Genomic DNA, 18,291 nt, shown 5'->3' with positions numbered 1-18,291 from the left:
AATACATTTCAATATCAGAAACTAAAATGGATTAGGCCCTTACAAAAAAATAATTAGTTTTGACTCAAATCTAGAATTTCAAATATCTTCCCCCCCCCAATTTTTTAGAACTATGATTTTAATCTCAAACTTCAGACTCATCAGACACATCTCGAAATTCAGTCTCAAAATCTAGAAATTCAGATTCTCTTTTTTTTCTCAAAATGTTCACATTTTTCTCAGAATTTTTTTTATTTAGAATTCTGACTTTAATCCCAGAGTTTTAAATCAAATGTCAGAATTTTTATGTCTTTTAGAATTCTAAATTTAATCTCAAAATCTAGAAATTCGGATTCTCTTTTTTTTCTCAAAATGTTCACTTTTTCCTCAGAATTTTTTTTATTACTTAGAATTCTGACTTTAATCCCATAATTTTGACTTTAATCTTAAAATAGGGAATAAACATTTGTAAAAAGAAAATTACTTGCATCTGACTTGTTCCTCTTGAATTAGCTTTGCTTCAAATTTTGCATTTGCCTCCAGAAGTGTGCTTATCTGTGTAAAAGTTATGACATCAGAAATAAAAGATTAAAATCAAACTTTTTGCGTTTTTTTGGCACTAATTTTCCTCCATAAAGTATGACTTTGAATCTGGCAGCTTTAATTTCACAATCATGACTTTAAATTATGAAATATGTTGCCCTTTTCTGTAAAATGACAAACCTTCCATGTAAATGTGCTTATATAACTAGATATTAGTTTGTTTAAGGTCTATATAAGAGTACAGAGGTTTCATTACTATGTTTTTTTTGTACTAATTGCCGTAAAAATAAAGTCAGCCATTTTCGCGCCGTTGTGCTGAGATGCATCATTAGATTAGCAACTTTAGTCCTAAACCGTCTTTATTGCCGGTTTCATATTTTATTTGACACTTTTCATCAAACAGGTCAGATTATTTTAAATGCTAACAGTGTATTCTGTTGAGTGCGATAGTCACCAAGAGACTTGATTAACACTAAAGCGAACAACTTTGAATGTTTTAGCCTTGTTAGCATTGTTAGCTTATTTTAAATAGAGCTACTGATGTTGTGCTGCTAGCTTTCTTTCAACGTCGTCAAACTCGTTAGCTTGAATTTTACCAACTTGTTTAAGTACAGTCAGGTTGTCAGGAATGATAAAGGTGAGAAAAACAACCAGCAATACTAGGAAGTACTCCTGGACACGCAAGTGTCATCATTTGAAGGCCCCCCAGCGGCCTCGGCCCGTCAGGACCGTCATGACCCGCAGCCAGTGCTCCTCCGCCGCGGGCTTCTTCAACGGACTCCCCGCTGAGGTCTTCCACATGATCCTGGACCAAATGTCCGGTGCGTGTAAAGCTTTAAACCCACAATAATTACACATCCATCACGTTTATAATAGATGTGGCGTTAAATTATTAGAAGAATATCTCACGTTTATTATGAGGACATTCCTAGAAAATGGGTGCGTTTAATTAAATAGCTAAATAGCTGAAGACGCAATTTATGGTTGTTATTTGATTAATGGGGGGATCCCAATTATACACAGTTTCATTACTCTTAATAAAAATATTCAGCTGTTGATTTTCTACCGTCTGTAACTTAGAAATAAAAGATAACAGTATAAGACAAATCTAATTTTCATCCATGGTTGAATATTAAGTATTGTCTCTTGGCTAATTCAGTTATTCAAAAGTAATATATTTAATGCTAAATTAGTTTTTAAGCATCTAATTCAGTTGTTATTTGATCAAAATATGCCGAAGTTTAGAATTTGTGCATTTTACAAGTTTTACTAAATATACTTAATGTATTTGTTTCTTTTGTTATGACAGACAATAAAACTTGCTAAGCCTGGTGGTTTGGTGCTAGAGCAGTCATTCAGGCATTCACAGCAGCTCATTGTGTTTTTGAGCTAATACATGTTTAATGTTGACAGGAAATTTGAAAATGTCACTTGATGATCATGTGTTATTGAAAGATTTAAGAGTAACACCTGAACACCAACTACAAGTCTTAAAAAATGCAAACATTTTAAAAAGACTTAAATAAATAAGCTATGCTAAGCTTATTTAATGCCTGGTGACCCGCCAGGCTTATAATACACTAGGGGAAAAACCATGAGATAGCAGATTATTCTCCAGTCCAAAATTCTTTTGGACTTGTAAAGCATAATCTACCAATGTAAATTTTATTCGTAACATTTGCTCCTTTTAAAGGTAAAACAAAATGATGTTTTTTTTTTTAACTTGTGTGTGTTTCAGTGGTGGACATCAGCGTGTTCAGCATGGTTTCAAAGGAACTCACCAGTTGTATTGTGAACTACATCTCCTCCCAGGCCTGGAGGAATAAAACCATCATCCAGAGCTTTCACAACCCCACATTGTCAGAACAAAGATCCACGCTGGAACACTACAGACACCTGGGTAACTTACTCACTTCCCTTTTTAAGCTAAACTTATTTCTCTCTTTATATCTTCTGTTTTTATTTTTTTCCACATTTCAGGATTGTTGTTCAAGAGGTGTACCCTGCTGCTGCCCACAAAGGACAGGTTAAAGTTCATATTTAGCAAGTTTTCACAGGTAAGGATGAAAAGCGGTGAGAGGACACAGTGCAGTTGAATGTTCTGATTCAGCATTAGTATTTTAAAATTATTTGCAACCTAAATAAAATGCCAGGTTTGTGACAAATAAATAATACATTTAACGGCAAAATAACCTGGTTACTTATAAGTGCGCACATCCTTGAGTTAAAAGTTTGCTGATCCATTTTGTTCTTCAGTTACAGCATTTGGTCGTTTTCTTTCAGTATTTTTTTAGGCGGGTGGCGCCTAAAAAAAAAAGGTCTAGCTTGACCCGGAGAAACAGAATCTCAAAAATTGAGAACAACCAGAATGGAAAACAGTTTTTTACCCTGTGGACTTTTTTATTTTCTTCTCATGCTTTTTAGTTATTTATTTAAGTCTGAATGAATGCGTTGCTCTCCAGTCTTGATGTATTTTTGTTTTAGTGTATTCAGAAGAGAGCGACATATCAGTTGCAGCTCTTCCTGGTGTGTCTGGCTTTCTTATCCTGGACTTTCAGCCTCAATGTAAATAATTAGCATCTTATGTTGCTGATAAAATCATGTTGCATTTTAGATACCTTGCTTCATGTTGGAGCAGTGCCTTACACCAGACTGCACTGGTTTCTCCCGATACGGCGTCTTCCTCCAGGTGAGTGGCTCGTTTCTAAAAGCTGGATATTCTGTGAAAAATGTAAATAAAAACATAAATGAATTGAAGGAGATTACGTCTGTGGAGACAGTCCTCTTCTTAAAGTGACTTGGTGCTACAGAAATGCTTTAATTTCACATTTTTACCCATTTAATAAATAATCCATCTTTCATTTTTGTGCTGTGTCATAATACCTAAAATCAGATGCAGCAGTTCAGTGGATAATTTAATACAAAAACGGGGTGATGTTGGTGATAATTGTGTTTTTACACCGATTGCTTCACAGACCCTGATTGCAGGATGGGATGAGCTGGAGTGCCACAGAGTGTTTGGTTTTCTTTGTGAACAAACAAACCTGCTGCTTAAGACTGAAGCTTTACTCACCGCGAAACCAGGTGCGTTCCCTTGAGTGTGTAGGAAATCTGCCAATAAGTGATCAGTTTTATGTAATCGATGGAGAGGAACATTTATAATCTAAGGGCTATTACGATTTGTTAATGTGTGTGGTTCACAAAAATTATTATTGCATTATCTTAAAACAATAACTTTATTGTTTATCGCAGTAATTATTGGGACAATTGATCATTTCAGGCCTCAACAAAGAGAAGTATTTGGTCGTAATGTGGCAAAATCTGAAATTTTCTTTTTAAAAAAAACTGTAAATGTTTTTGTTCTCAGGGCTGAAGCGATACCAGGAGCTGCAGCTCCGACTGTTTTGCCGTAAAGTTCTGCTGGACCCATGCCAGAACCAGCCAGATGGACAGTTCTGGTTGGTTCAGCTGCTGAAGCCGTGGCCGCTGGTCAGCCAAGCCCACCTACTGTTCGTCCTTTTTGGACCTTTGCTGCATGAGGGTGAGGTCACTTTTAGACAGCAGTTGACATTTTTAGGACACGTCAGACACTTTCAGACTGCTGAAATGATTAAATGCTGTCAAATAATTTATCCACACTGTGACAGGTACTGAAATCTGCTGCTATACATATAATAAGCACACAAAAAAATCAAATATTTCCTAATTAGTAAGGGCTTCGTAAAAGAAATATAAGATAAAAATATGAAGAGTTCTGCGTGAACTCTGCCACAGGCTGCAGCTGGATGGAGCGCTGACTCTCTTCCTGAGAAAAAATAATATAAAGTTAAAAGGAAATTTTGGTATTTAAGGACGAAAATGACAATAATTCATATATGTAACATGAAAATTACAAAATTGGGCAAAAGAAAAAGTCTCCAAACCAAATCCTTTCAAAAAAAGATCTTATGAAACTTGAATTAAAAACTGCAGGTGTGTGTCTTTTTGGTTAAAGCATATTTATTTATTATTCAGTAGAAAATCCAGAAATTTTACCCTAGAAATACTTTATCAAGTCAAAATAAAACATACAGCGTAGTAAAAATACTCCTAAAAGTATGTTTTTTGTTTGTTTTTTAAAGTTATTCCAGCAGATGTAACTGTGTGAATGTAACTAACTGAATATATTTGGATATTCTTTCTATTAGTTCTTCTAATTGTTTACAATTTTGCCACAAATCATGAAACAGACTTAAGAAAGTTTCATTAAGAGAGAAGAGTTGTGTTGTTGTTATTACACTAGCAATATTCAGAAAAAACACAACTTCACAATTGCGGTGTTTTAATAAAATAGGAAACACAATTAGTGAAGTAAATCTAGTAAATACTCACTGATTGTTAGATAATGCAGCGTTACAGTGCAGGAGGTGTTGTGGTGGTTTCAGTGGTGTGACGTTGATCTGGCCTGTCCTCCCTGCAGGTATTCTGGGCTGGGAGGATCTGGTGGACCGGGGTCTGCCGCACAGCGCGCTGTGGGATCTGGCCAAGTGCATCCTCATGCTGTCTGGCACGCTGCAAGTCAAAGGCTGGAGCACCGACTCAGTGCTGTCAATCCTGGAGGAGCTCATTGGTATTTTACGGAAAATATTTTATTACTGTTTTGAAACTAGACAGTATTTCAAGGAAAGCGTTGACGTGTGCGTGTGTGATTTACAGTCATCCCCCAGCCGTGGTACTTGGAGAACGTGGCCCGCCTGCTGGTGCTGTGCGGCAGCAGCCTCTGCTACACCTTCCTGGCCAGCAAGGCCCTCAATGGACGACTGGACGAGATCTCCAGGATCATCATTCATATCATCCTGGTGAGACCAAAGATTTATCTGGAGATGAACTCGGCCTTCAGAGGAGAACTCGGTCTGAACAAATACTCATCATCCGTTTTGTTCGGGACACCTTGCTACGCTCTTTGTGTTGTCAGAAGCGTCTGTCCTCTGGCAATGACAGGACAATGTCAGCCACATTATTTCCACCTACTGGGTATTTTCTCTTGCTGTAAATCTGAGAAAATGTTTGTAAAAATATTACATTTTTCATTTTATTTTTACAGATTTTAAAATATTCAGGTCTGCCAATCTGGAAGCAACAATAGTGCTTATTGTTGGTGTTTTAATTTTAGTGTAAATTTTCCTAATTTATCTTATGGATCATTTTGTGACAAAGCAATTAAAGTCAAACAAAATAAACAAATTGTAACACAAAACATCTTTTTTGTGTCAAAAAGAAAGTTAAATTCTCTGGTAACATGAACAAACAGTAACCAAAACCCTAAATAAAATATACTATGGTGTTTGTAAACAAAATAATAGAATATTAATCAATAAAATGGAAATAATTGAGCTCATTTTATTTATCCTGCGAATTAATTGATTGCTTTTTGCGGCAGCCTTGCATGCGTTGGTAAGCAGGCGCTAATCGCTCCGTCTCCTGCTGTGTTCGTGGCTCTCCTGGTTCAGGTGTGCGAGAAGGACGGCTACCACATGAGCTGGGCGGTGAAGCTGGTTCAGCAGATCTGCAAGGTGTTCAGCACGGCGCCGGAGAGGTTCACCTTCATCCAGCACCTGGAGAACATGTTCTCTGAAGTCACCAGAGAGTTCTACGAGTCCTCTGTGGCAGGTGGGTTAAAGCAGCTTAAACGGGAATATATTTCCTACTAAAATATGTACTAGGAATGTTATATGTACCTATATGTGTATAAGAATATACAGTGGGAACATTGCACCCTTTACACCATTGTTGTAAGTATATATTTAGGATTAATATTCAGAAATGTACTCAATATTTACTAAAATAAAATGAGAAAAGGTAGAGGAAAAACTTGCTCAGGTGAGAAAGTGTGTGTGTGTGTGCGTGTGAGTGTATGGGTGTGTGTGGGTGTGTGTGAGCGCTCAGACAGATGACATTTAGCTTCACCTCCTTTTTTGCATTATCTCAGTGGAAAGCCATTCAGCTCAGGTTGCATAAGAGCTTCATTTGTCTTTGACTAGATCCAGCCTTTCTTTTCTGCTTCACTCATGCTAATTCCTAATGGTATAATTGGACGGTCACATTGAAATGGATTTATTCATGTGAATAAGTCGGCCATCTTTAAGCAGAGAAAGCTGATAATAGGGAAAAGTCAGAAAACAAGAGAGATCTCGTCTGCATTTACCAGTACAAAGAAAATAAATAAAGCAGGTTGTAAATTTCTACTGACTTTGCTGACAGATTTTTAAAAATATTTTCATTTTATTTCTTCTATATGGTTGTAGATGCAGTGATTTTTCCCCAGAAAAACAGCTCCAACATCCTAAAAGCATTTAAAAATGCCAATAATTTTCTGTCTCCAGGGAACAACTTTGAAGACAGAGAGACTTTCCAGACCTTTTGCATCCTCCTGGACTCCAGCGCTCGCTTTCACACTAAACTGCTCCACATGTTCCTGAAATAAGAATGATTTATAGAAGGCAAAATATGGAAAGAAATGTCAATAATGAAGGGGGTTGTCTAATTAAAAGAACTGCACAAACAGAACCGAACCACTTCATGCTGTTTAAATGCTTTTGTTAAACAGTTTTGTTATTTATTCAGCTATTAGTGTGTCGACATTTTACAACGCAGTTCAAAAGCTCTGTTGGGTGTGTTATTATATAAGAATTTAATATTTATTTGTTAGCATAATTTTTTTTGCAGTATATTTATTTAATTTATCCATCTACCTGTGATAAATATGAAGAGGTTATTTAATAAAATTGTATTTTCTAACATTTCTTGTCGGCTTGTTTTTATGTATATAAAAAAAACGCAGCAGACACTGAGCAAATATGTTTTTTTTACTTCCAATTAGTGCATCATTTGACATTAACAGCATCCTCAAAAAACAAAAATAAAAAAATAGATAAAAGCTGGAATAGATTAAAAAAGCTACTTCAATGTGTGCAGAAAATAACCCAGATTGTGTGTACATTCAGACTGCATGCAAACTAGTGATGAATAAGGAGTTGATGAGGAGGGCTTCAAAAATCACTTGACTCAGATTACAGCATTTGCCTTTAAAGGGAAGTTGAGTCTTTAAAAGTTTAGCTCAGAGAAAAAGTGCTCGACTATTTGACATTGAATTTTAAGGCTTGAAACTCCGAGTCAGATCCAGTTTGCACATCCGTGTGTCCCGATCACGCCTGGTCATTCATTTGTTCATTGTTTTGATATGATCTGCAGGAGAAAAGGGGGAAAATACTTTAGAGTCTAGTTGAACTTCAGTTTAATGTTCTACTGACGGCTTTGGATTCACAAAGCTCTTGAAGGAAAATAAACTAATACTTAGGGTGAGAATGGGATGGAAAACAGCAACAGCATTACTCAAGGAGAAATAAAAACTGGGAACTTCGTTTTATAAAGTTTGCATCCTTCGGCAAAAATGTGCTTTTATGTTCAGCATCCTCATTGTTGAACAACCTGCTGTAAATGTTTTGGACTTTATATTTCTGTAGCTTTGCATATTTAGAAAGTCTTGTTACACGTTTTAAGTTAAATTTAAATCCGGAAATGAGGCTCTAGTTGCATTTAGTGAATTAGATTTGCTTGAATAATGTTTTTGAAAATAAAAAATACTTAGAGGTATTTTTACTATGCTGTATTTTTTACTTTTACTTTACTAATTTTATTATGAAATATTGCTACGCTTACTTGAATAACATTTCTGGATTCTCTATCCACTGAATTAAGAACAGGGATTTTTTTTTGCCAAACATTCACCTGCCATTATTTTTTAAAGTTTGATATTGAAAGAAACTGATTTGGGAATTTTTTTCTTTTGCCTGATTCTGTTATTGTTCTGTTATTCTGTTTTTATTTGTTTTTTTTTTTGTTGTTCTAATTTTTGTCCTTAAAATACCAAAATTTTCTCTTAACTTTATAATTTGGTCCAGAGAGACTTGAAGACAGAGAGACTTTCCAGACCTTTTGCATCCTCCTGGACTCCAGCATCCTCCTGGACTCCAGCGCTAAAATGATGTGATTTTTAAACATTAAATGACTGATAATTAGATTAGTGACTCAGTACTTGAGTAGGCTTTTTAACAAATCAAGATCATGAATTTTCTCAAAGTGCTTAATAATATATATATAAAACCAATGATCAAACCGTTAAAATCTAAATAACTGCATTCGATACCTGCTTTTTAAAACTAAAAACCTTTCACCTTGATCAGTCTCCAGGAGTTTGTGACTGTTTTTGAATTTTGGAATTAAATTCACTGATTTTGTGGTGCTAATTTTTAAAAAACAAAAGATATTTGTGCTTACATAGGAGACAACGCTGGAGGAGAAGTAAGAAATACTGCCACCTGCAGGTGGGAGTTGGCATCCTCTGAAGCTCAAAGTTTGGACCATTTTTGCTGAAAAACCCAAAAATTAAATTTCCGCGATTGTCGAATTGCAAAAAAGTGGAGGGACTGATTGATGCAAACTGGCAGTAAACGGATACAACCTGCTTTAATTTGATTTATAAAATTTAATTTAAGCGCACAACTACTATGTTGAAGGTTCTATTTATATTATGTTGCTTTCTACTTAAACTTAAGTGAATGCCAGGGGTTTAATTACTGGACGGCCAAACCTTGGTAAGTGTGCAGCTGTTGGATTTGTTTATCGTTTTCCATGATGCAGTTTGTTCATTAACATTCTCTATGTTGTTCTGCCGTCACAGAGCACAGCTACAAACTCCAATTAAATTAACCTAATTACACACAGGACTTTGTTTATGAAGAGACTTTAAATGGACACCAAAATGCAGAACATTTGAGTAAATAGGGCTGAACGCAAATGCATGTAACATTTAGTAAGATCAGCAAAAAAAAAAACACAAAACATTTTCACAAATACGTTTCCACTTACACAGATGTGCACATCTTTGCTTATGTGTTAAATAGTTAAAGTGGACTCAAACTTCCTAACGCAGACAAAGACACCTACAGAAATGTACATCACTCCACATTGACAAGCTTTAGCTCTTGGATACTTACTGTGCAATTTGATCTATGAGTTTAAAAGAAACAAAATAACAACAGAAAGAACTTATTGCCGGTTAGTTAAAGGGGTAAATGATAGACAGACTGTTCTGGCATTTCAGTTCTGAAACCCATTTTCTCCATTATCCCTGTATGATGATAAAAAGGGAAAATTACCTTGCAGCCAGTCCAGCCCTTCCTGCAGACCTTCTCCTTTGATGGCATTGCTGGCGCTGAAAAACAAAATGTGTAGCGGTTAAGTCGTTAATGGAGCATTTCCTTTCTCCAGCCTTTTTTTCTTGGACCCTGACTGTTTAAAGCTGTCCAGCTCTTAATCCATTTGGCCTCCACCTGTCTAATGAGTAAACAAGGAGGAGGAAAACACATGTATGCAATGGAGCCAAGCTGCTAAATAACTCCATGTGGCTCAGTCTCTCTGCAATGTTTAACCATGAGTGAAGCAAAACTGGAAAGTCTGTCTCTTGATTATGAACAGCAAGTAAACATGCTTTACTTTCTGAGTTTATGGTGAGTAACACTTGGCTTTTACAATAAAATTATCAATATAGCAGCTTTTCTGCTGATGACTCCTCAAGGTGAAAGCAGAGTAATTGATACTTTACCAGATGTGCCAGGGTTTGTCTTTTATGTTCTCCAAACACAACATTTGCGAGACCTTGACCGAAGACAGAGCATCCCGCAAGTCTGTCTTGTTGGCGAAGAAGAGTACTGGGATCTTTTTGTTGCAGATATCTGGGAAGACAGATGTGAGGATAAGACACTAGTTCCTCAATCACATCATTGTGCATCTGTAGCCTAATTTAAATGATCCTCCAGCAATACCTTTGGACCAAATTTGAGAATTGCTATCTACAATTTGATTGCTATCTACCGACTTTATTTCATCTTACTCTATGCATATGCTCTGTCATGCTGATGAAAATTGATAACATTTTGAAAGCATCAAGGCAGATTTTGAAAATTATTATTTCATCCCCAAATGGTTGAGTTAATACTTAAAAATAATAAAGAAATTAAACAAAATACAAATGTTGCAGCAAAAGTCAGGTCCTCTATCCTGACACAGCGAGACATTGTGAATTTCAAAGACTTGATCCAAATGTAGACGAACTGTACAAAACAGACGCAACACAAAGATTTCATAAAATGCACCTTTTTGCAATGTCACATCTGCATTTTTAATGACAAGATGAGAACCAGCATCACAGCACTCAATAAACATTTTTAATAATTAAAGATGGAAATCAAAATTTCAAGTCTGACTTGATCACAAGGCCTATGAAATAATGCAAAAATACATCTCAATAGACAAGCTTGGATTAAATACATGTAAGTTTCTAGTTGTAAAATGCTCACATAGTGGCCATATGACACTTCTTAGACCGAAACGTCTCTATAATTTGAATTAGGTAAAAAACTAAATGTATATTTATTGTACCTTCATGGTTGAGGAGATTATCGAGCTCCTCCTTTGCCACAACCATTCTCAGTTTGTCGCTGCTGTCAATGACGAATATGATTGCGTTGCTTTCTCTATTAAAAAACAAAACAATAAAAAACATTCACCAATATAATAATGGAAAACTTGCATGCAGAGTATGCATACATGGTCCATTTTTGTGCCTTACCTGTAATAATGCTCCCATAGGTTTCTGTACCTGCTTTGGCCTGACATGTCAAAGACTGTGAAGGACAGGCTGCATGTAGAAAGAAAAACACAGTGAGTGACATAACATCAGCCACTTTGTGATACTGAAATGTTTTGGCGTTTTACCTTGAACTCTTGAACTTTTCAATGTTGAAGCCAATTGTCGGGACTATTTCTTGAGCCGCTGTCTACATGCACACACATTTGCACACACACACAGACACATGCAAACGCACAAATAAAGACAAGTAACAGCAAAAGTATGTCAACTATGAAACAAAGGGAGGTATGACGTGGGTTTTACCTGACTAACATGTTTCCACTCTTCTGACAATGGACCTAAATGATTTGGATGCTGAAAACGAATGATTGCAAAGAAATAATAATAATAATAGGCATCCAAATGTATACTTTAATAGATTTTAAGGTAATTTATCAGCTAAGTAGTTGTGTTTACTCTCAAAACGAGGCTGAAGTTAGAAAACAGCAGGTAGAACATTTCAAAACTTACATTCGATGGTTTGAGCTGGTTGATGATTGTCGTTTTGCCGCTGTTGTCCAGACCCAAGCACAAAACGTTGACTTCTTTCTTCCTCAGGCCAAGCCAGCCTGAAAGTTTATCAAGCAGCCCCATTTCACTCGGCTTGACGCAACACCATTTAGATTTTCAACACATTACCCCATAGATGGCCTGATTCGATCAGGACCAGTCGTGTTTGCAGATTTTCTCTAAAGCGAATGTTAATGATAAAACATAGGCTTCACCGGCGCTCCAGCGCTCTCGCTGTTAATAGATGAGATGCTGCCTGGCCATCGCCAGCTTGTGGCAGGTAATCCTATTATGGTGAATTAAATCCAGTGAACCACCCGGTGGCCTGATGGTGGAGTGTGGAGCTCTGCAGGCCCCCAATCCTGATGCATTTGATTTATTACACTCTGAAGGATCCCCCCTTAGCTGCTGGGGCCTGTTAGAGAAACATGAAACCTAACAGAGAAGATGCAGCTCTTTTCTTTCCTGTAACTGGTAACTCGCGTATTGATTAAAAGAATTACTCATTTTGGACAAACATCGGTTTGACATGTCACATTTTTGACCCTTTTTTTTTACAGCAGCAAATATGGAACTTTTCCAGAGGATGTCTGAAACACGCTTCATCTTTTGGTTGTTACAAATACTTGTGATGCTACATAAACTTTATAATAGAAGGAGAAAAAGCGAGGACCTTAACTTGTAAAAATAATAGAGCCTCTGTAACCTTTTCACATTTTGTCAAGTTACAACCACAAATTTTGATTTAGCCTTTTGGGGATTTTAATGTGAGAAAACACAAAATAAAACATCACAATGAGGTTATGGAAGGAAAAATAAACATGGTTTTCAATTGGTTCACAGATAAAAACCTAAAACTTTCTTCAGCAGGGAAACTGGAAACAGTTAATGGGAAGATTTATGGAGCAAAATATAAGAACATTATATAAGAAAAGCTATTAGAGGATGCAAAAGACTTGAGAAATGGCTGAGATCAATAGATTTTAACGTGGTGATAAGTAGTGATGATCAAACTGAGGTTGTGTCACTTTAAAATGAATAATTTCAGTCATTACATGTGAAAAGTTGGTAAAGACACACCCAGAAAAAAATTACAAGTGTAATAAATATTAGTTTTCTTCCATTTTACTTTACTTTATGTTGGTCTTCCATATGAAATTATGATACTCCTGTCTGTGGTCATAATGTAACAAAATATCCTTGGTTTTGGTTTAAGCGCAATAAGCTCACTGAAAAATTTATTGAAACATGATTTTCCATCTTCTGAGCCAACTTTGACAAAATATTTATAACACAACAAAATCCCATGAGCAGTCAGCCACCAGAACCGTTCATCTTTATTTGCAAATAAATATCCGCTGTAACTGCCTCTTACAGTGTGCAAGATCTACAACATCTCTTTGGAAATGATAGAAAAATAAAATACAAGAATTATAATAAGTATACTTGTACTTTGTACAAAAGAACGTTCTAACATTGCTCAGCAGTAGAACATGCTAAACAAACAGCATCTGATAATCTCAGAATTCATGTAGGGGGGGGGCGTTGGTGTGTGTGTGTGTTTAGGGGTGTGTGTGTGTGTGTGTGTGTGTGTGTGTGTGTGCATGACTGACCTCGCTGTGACCCAAAAGGCACACATTTCCAGATCCAGTTGGGTTTAATCTGCGAGTTTAAAAGCTGCAGATAATTATCTTCAAACGACTCAAAAAAACAAAACTAGGTCCTGTGACTGCACTAAAACTTGTGAACTATTATAAAGTGTTTCTGGCTTGCATGGCTAACAGACTGTAAGGCATTCTGTGTGTGTTTGTGTGTTTCTGCTCATGTTAAAATGACACATGATGAAATATAATGCTGCTGCTTATGTTGCGCGCCTCTTTCTTCTTGGCCAAAACAGTCGTAATATTAGTTATTCTCTGCCAACGTATCTATTCCCTCTTCATATCGAACTAAACTCACTGCCACAATTGCTACAATCTTCACATGCACAAAGTATGCACAAGCAGCAATCTACCAGAAATAGTCTGTTTCCTCTGTCCTCACAAGCCGAGTTAGTTGTAGAAATCAAATCAAGCGTGGGGAATTTTGCAGGTTTTTGGTTGTGTTTGAGTGTGTGTGTAGTGGCAAAACGACATGATGCGACAGGAAGAACCATGTGAGTTTGCGTTAGCTCTCCAGATGAAGAAAAACAACTAGAAATATCTAAAATCTGTGAACATTCATATAGTAAGACAGTGGAGTTTGTGGAGTTTTTCAGGCAATGTTTAACATTCACAATCAAAAGCGAAACAAAACCAAGTAAAGTTGCTCACACGACTGTGTCGACACTGGTTACTAAAAACCGTCAGACCTGCAGGGTGATTTTTCTGCAAGACATTCGCAACCGGTGGAAATCTGTTGTTTCATGATTCATCTCCTACGAAGATGCTGAGGTGACTGCATAATACTGTATTGCTGATTTAGATTTTAAAAAATCTTTTAAATCAATAAAACATTTAAATAAGTTCCAGATTTACTAGGGCTTTCACATACACGACTGCACATATATTGATATTAGGTTATAATAATAATTAACTGTCTATACACTTTTAAACATTCAGTTAATCTCTATAACGTACTTTTCACTTCTTCCTTCAAGTATTAGTGTACCAGATTCTCTGGACATCAGGTAACTAAAACAATCCAAATAAACCTTTATAATAAATAATAAAACTCTAAACTAAAAAATACTGAGGTTATTTCTCTTTTCAAAGGACAAAAACAGATAGATTGCACACCCGATAGCAGCTACATGAGCAAGAAAAAGAAAACAAAGTTCAAAGGTTCGGTAGATTACATTTGCAAATCTACATTTCTAGTATTGTTGCTCCACACACAAAAAGTACGGCTGTTGCAACAAGGCATTACATTCCCCTAAGTGAGGGCCTGGGCCAGTCTGTGGAGTCAATCAGGCCCAAGTACTCTGGCAGAACCAGGCGTACGATGTGAGGGGTGTTCAGTAGAAAAAAAGTCCAAAGGGACAAAGTAGGAGACCAGGAAAAGTTATGCTGGAAAAGTCCTTTCAATGACATCCTGTATGAGATGAGGACTTGACACTCAGGCACAGGCTGTCGGCCGTCCCTCGGCTGGGCTAGACTTCACTTCCTCCTGTCTCGACTATCTGTCCGTCCCAGGCTGCAACAAAAAAGGGCGTCCTCATACATGGAAGCCCTTCTCCTGTTCGTGCATTAGTTGAAACTGAAGGGTCTGTATGCTGCTGATGATCCGCCTCTGGTGGCCGATCAGCTCCACTCCAATACGCCTCACATCTCTAGGCCAAGACGGGAAACACAAACGGAAGAAACAAACAGAGAAACACTTCAACTATGATTCACCTACAGCAGTTTTCTCAAACTTTTTCAGGCTGAGGACCACTTAACTCATCTAACAAACCCTCAGGGACCCCCTGAAACAACATCTTAATATATACAACTGGGAATGAAATGATCAGTCTCTTAATGGACTTCTTTGTTCAACCTAATCAGAACCATATGCTCCGAACTCGGGGCGTTTTGAGTTACTTACAGAATCTGAAGATCTCTCCAATCATGGAAATAAAAATAATAAGTTGTACTAACATGTGTTGTGAGTATTAACATTTTAGAGTTATTTGTAATCAGAAGCACAATAAAGGAAACATAGACTTGAGTTGCTTTGGCAGAAACAAAAATTCTCTTCTGCACCATTAAATACAAAAAAATGATCCACCCATTGTTGTATTTAATTAATTTAGTCATTTTTAGTTAAATAATAAAAATGGCAGCTGTTTAGCCTTATAAAAAGAAGCGCCAACTTCAAATACCCACAGAGAAAAGTACTCATACCGCATGTATAAATATTGTTTTTATCTTATTTGCAGCTAAAAGCCTGGTAAATGTTGCCTGCGTGAGTTTTCTAACATCAATACTTTGTAGATCATCTTTTTTAAAGTTTATCTTCATCAGCCGATTTGATGGAGAATCTGTCCACATCAGTTGTCAGGTCTTTCCACAAACACTCAATAAAATGTAGGACTTTGACTAGGCTATTTCAACACATAAATATACTTTGATTTAAATTTGTCAATTGAAGCTCTGGTCATACAGTATATTAAGGGTTGTTGTGATATTAACAGGCGAACCCCTGTCTTTGTCTCAAAATCATTCACACTAATAGGTTTCCTCTCAGGATTGCTCTATAGTTAACTCCATCTCTCTTCCCATTAACTCTGAGCAGCTCAGCTGTCCCTTTTGGGGAAAAGCATCCCCTCATTTGTGCAGCTGATGTGGCATCACACAGAGCAGAGGCTGTGTCCCTTACACAGCTCAAACTTGTGAATTGACCTCCTTATTGATTCCTTTTAACAGTTTTCTGCTTGCTACCCTTCTGTAAAGGCCAGATTTGTGGACTAGTTGTCCATCCATCCATTGTCTAGGCTGATGCTTACAGTGGCCATTCGGTGGGAAACCCTGGACAGGTTTCCAGTCCATCATAGGGCAACACAACCACACAGACCCCAGGTGTCCTATTGATGTATTCTCCCATCTTTAATTGTGGATTTCTGCAGCTCTCCCAGAGTCACCATGGGTCTCTTAACTGCTTCCTTAAACTGGTTAGGATACAAAACATTTTTGTACGAAATCATTCTTAGACAATAAGATTTTAATCTGCTGTTTTAGACCCTCTTTTAAATCCAAACAAGCTGCTGCTGGAAACTCAACTCAACGTTAACACTCCCACGTGAAAATGCCTGCAAATAGATGTGCAATTATAAGACTTTGAAAAGCAGAAGCAGAGCCTTCTGCACAACCAACAGGAATGCAGCAATTAGTTTCTGGATGGTTAGTTAACAACAAACACTTCTCTTTCCCAGCAGCCAATGTACTTGCTGGAGTTTTGCTTGGGTTGCGAGGTGGCGAGCCGGGCTTCGCTGAGGGGCAGTACCTGCTGTTTGTCGCTTAATAATTTAGAGGTTTTTGAAACAGCTCACTTTCCAGTAGGGATGTTTAAGAGCGCTGCCCCCCACAAATAAGGATCGGGCCGGGACATGGTGTCCTACATACTCAAACATAATTTAACGAAGCGCCGAGGCAGATAAAATTTCCACGAGGAACTTTAATAATCGAGTTAGTCGAATTGTTTCAGCCCTACTTTCCAGACACCAAAAATCATTAACCTATGGCCAAAAAACACATCGGCTTTTCTTTTTTAAAGTTGAGATAAAAATGGAAGAACAAAAACGTGCAAAATAGAAATGTCACATAGTAGATTGTCTTTAATTGTTAACTCTACACTTGGTAGCCATACTCTTTATCAGTCATTTAATTGCTCTGAGTTTTATTGAGGATTATTAGAGTTTAATATCCAAGTATCATTTTTTCCTTCCACAGATAAATTACTTTGCGTGGGTTTGTTGTTTTAAGGTGACAAAATTTAAAAGATCTCAAGGGAAATCAACAATAAATCAACAATTTGGCAAGGCAATATAAACCCCACTCAAGAAGAGATTGAACAGAAAACCCAATACAGGTTGATTTATTTACACAAAGCAAACGAAGTCAGGATATCCCCATCTGTGCTTTTGATTTTATGCTTTTCTTCCTGTCACTAGGTAATGATTTTTTTAAAGCACTTTGACTCACTCAATACTCATCCTCGCCACAGAATCCAATGTGTTGAAGCCTGCTGCCATAAAATTGCTTTTGTACTGACTCATCTTTATAGAATCCAGCCAGTCGCCAACAGAGATGAACATTGGGTAATCCATGTCCTCCGCCGGGGATTCAGGTAGACTGATACAAGGGGAACAAAACCAGAAGATTAGTTGATGTTAGATCATGCATGAATTCAAACCACAGATAGGAGAAACCAGCAGAAATGACACAAAGCTTTCTACCTGAAACCACAAATCCCCCCTCATATTTTACCCAGAGGGGAAAGCACTTTCAGAGATAGAAATCCCTTCCCTGAATACATCCTTTTAAAGTAAGCTGATTTCCTTTTAATGTTTCACCAGGACATCTGCGGCCCCGTACCTCTGGAGGTCCTCCACCAGTGGCAGCAGGCTGCTGGGGTTACGGATTAGTTTGTCCAGGAAGGAAACGATATCCACGAATTTCGGTCGATGATTCCTCTCCTTCTGCCAACAGTGCAGCATCAGCTGGTGCAGGGCCACAGGGCAGCCCATCGGTGCCGGCAGACGATAGCCCTCTTCAATGGACAGAATCACCTGGAGAAATAATTGGGTGTGATGAAAGGGTTAACGTGAGAAAAGGGCACTTTGTAAGAATTGACTTAGCTAAAGAAATCGATATGTTAGGTCGAAAAGTTGGAGTTCTCTCAGAGGGAGGTTTTTGTTTTCCTTCTGTACTGAGCTCATGTTCTGGAGAACAGATTCCTCTGCTGTTTCTCCCTTTCTGCTGCTTTCTACCTACTAATTATTTAGAGCATTTTTATTCAATTTAAGTTTAATTGAACCTTTAACGTAGCATTGACAAGGTATTCGAAATTAA

General features: G+C 37.2%; 3 protein-coding genes across 7 annotated transcripts in view; 1 reads left to right on the top strand and 2 right to left on the bottom strand.

Moving 5' to 3' along the window:
- Window positions 1–843: 843 nt before the first annotated feature.
- On the top strand, window positions 844–7,245 carry LOC129361076 (F-box only protein 47-like). Its single transcript, XM_055031721.1, has 10 exons — window positions 844–1,343; window positions 2,261–2,422; window positions 2,503–2,579; window positions 3,137–3,211; window positions 3,498–3,606; window positions 3,890–4,063; window positions 4,982–5,131; window positions 5,218–5,360; window positions 6,012–6,171; window positions 6,885–7,245. The coding sequence occupies exons 1-10, from the start codon at window positions 1,151–1,153 to the stop codon at window positions 6,983–6,985; spliced, it is 1,344 nt and encodes a 447-aa protein (XP_054887696.1). The 5' UTR covers window positions 844–1,150; the 3' UTR covers window positions 6,986–7,245.
- Window positions 7,246–7,346: 101 nt separating this feature from the next.
- Window positions 7,347–12,006, bottom strand: LOC129361077 (ADP-ribosylation factor-like protein 6). Of its 5 annotated transcripts, XM_055031723.1 has the most exons (9): window positions 11,723–12,006; window positions 11,516–11,566; window positions 11,338–11,399; window positions 11,192–11,260; window positions 11,002–11,096; window positions 10,166–10,295; window positions 9,720–9,775; window positions 9,558–9,570; window positions 7,347–7,746 (listed from the first exon to the last, which is right to left on the bottom strand). In XM_055031723.1, the coding sequence occupies exons 1-9, from the start codon at window positions 11,843–11,845 to the stop codon at window positions 7,707–7,709; spliced, it is 639 nt and encodes a 212-aa protein (XP_054887698.1). In that variant the 5' UTR covers window positions 11,846–12,006; the 3' UTR covers window positions 7,347–7,706. The 5 variants fall into 5 exon arrangements, with proteins under 5 accessions (XP_054887698.1, XP_054887700.1, XP_054887701.1 ...); XM_055031725.1 differs by lacking the exon at window positions 9,558–9,570; XM_055031726.1 differs by lacking the exon at window positions 11,516–11,566.
- A 1,062-nt stretch (window positions 12,007–13,068) lies between these two features.
- The window catches only part of LOC129361075 (ephrin type-A receptor 6-like), a 164,073-nt gene continuing 158,850 nt past the window's right edge, over window positions 13,069–18,291 (bottom strand). The window contains exons 15-17 of the mRNA XM_055031720.1: window positions 17,815–18,008; window positions 17,422–17,571; window positions 13,069–15,071 (exon numbers count right to left, since the gene is read on the bottom strand). Coding sequence (XP_054887695.1) covers window positions 14,957–15,071; window positions 17,422–17,571; window positions 17,815–18,008 — 459 coding nt within the window. The 3' untranslated portion in view covers window positions 13,069–14,956. The remainder of the gene's footprint in view (window positions 15,072–17,421; window positions 17,572–17,814; window positions 18,009–18,291) is intronic.

Source organism: Poeciliopsis prolifica, unplaced genomic scaffold (genome assembly GCF_027474105.1).
Source record: "Poeciliopsis prolifica strain line A6 unplaced genomic scaffold, Auburn_PproV2 SCAFFOLD007, whole genome shotgun sequence".
NCBI lineage: Eukaryota > Metazoa > Chordata > Actinopteri > Cyprinodontiformes > Poeciliidae > Poeciliopsis > Poeciliopsis prolifica.
Note: the sequence above shows the minus strand (reverse complement) of the source record. Positions and strands in the feature narration are given on the sequence as shown.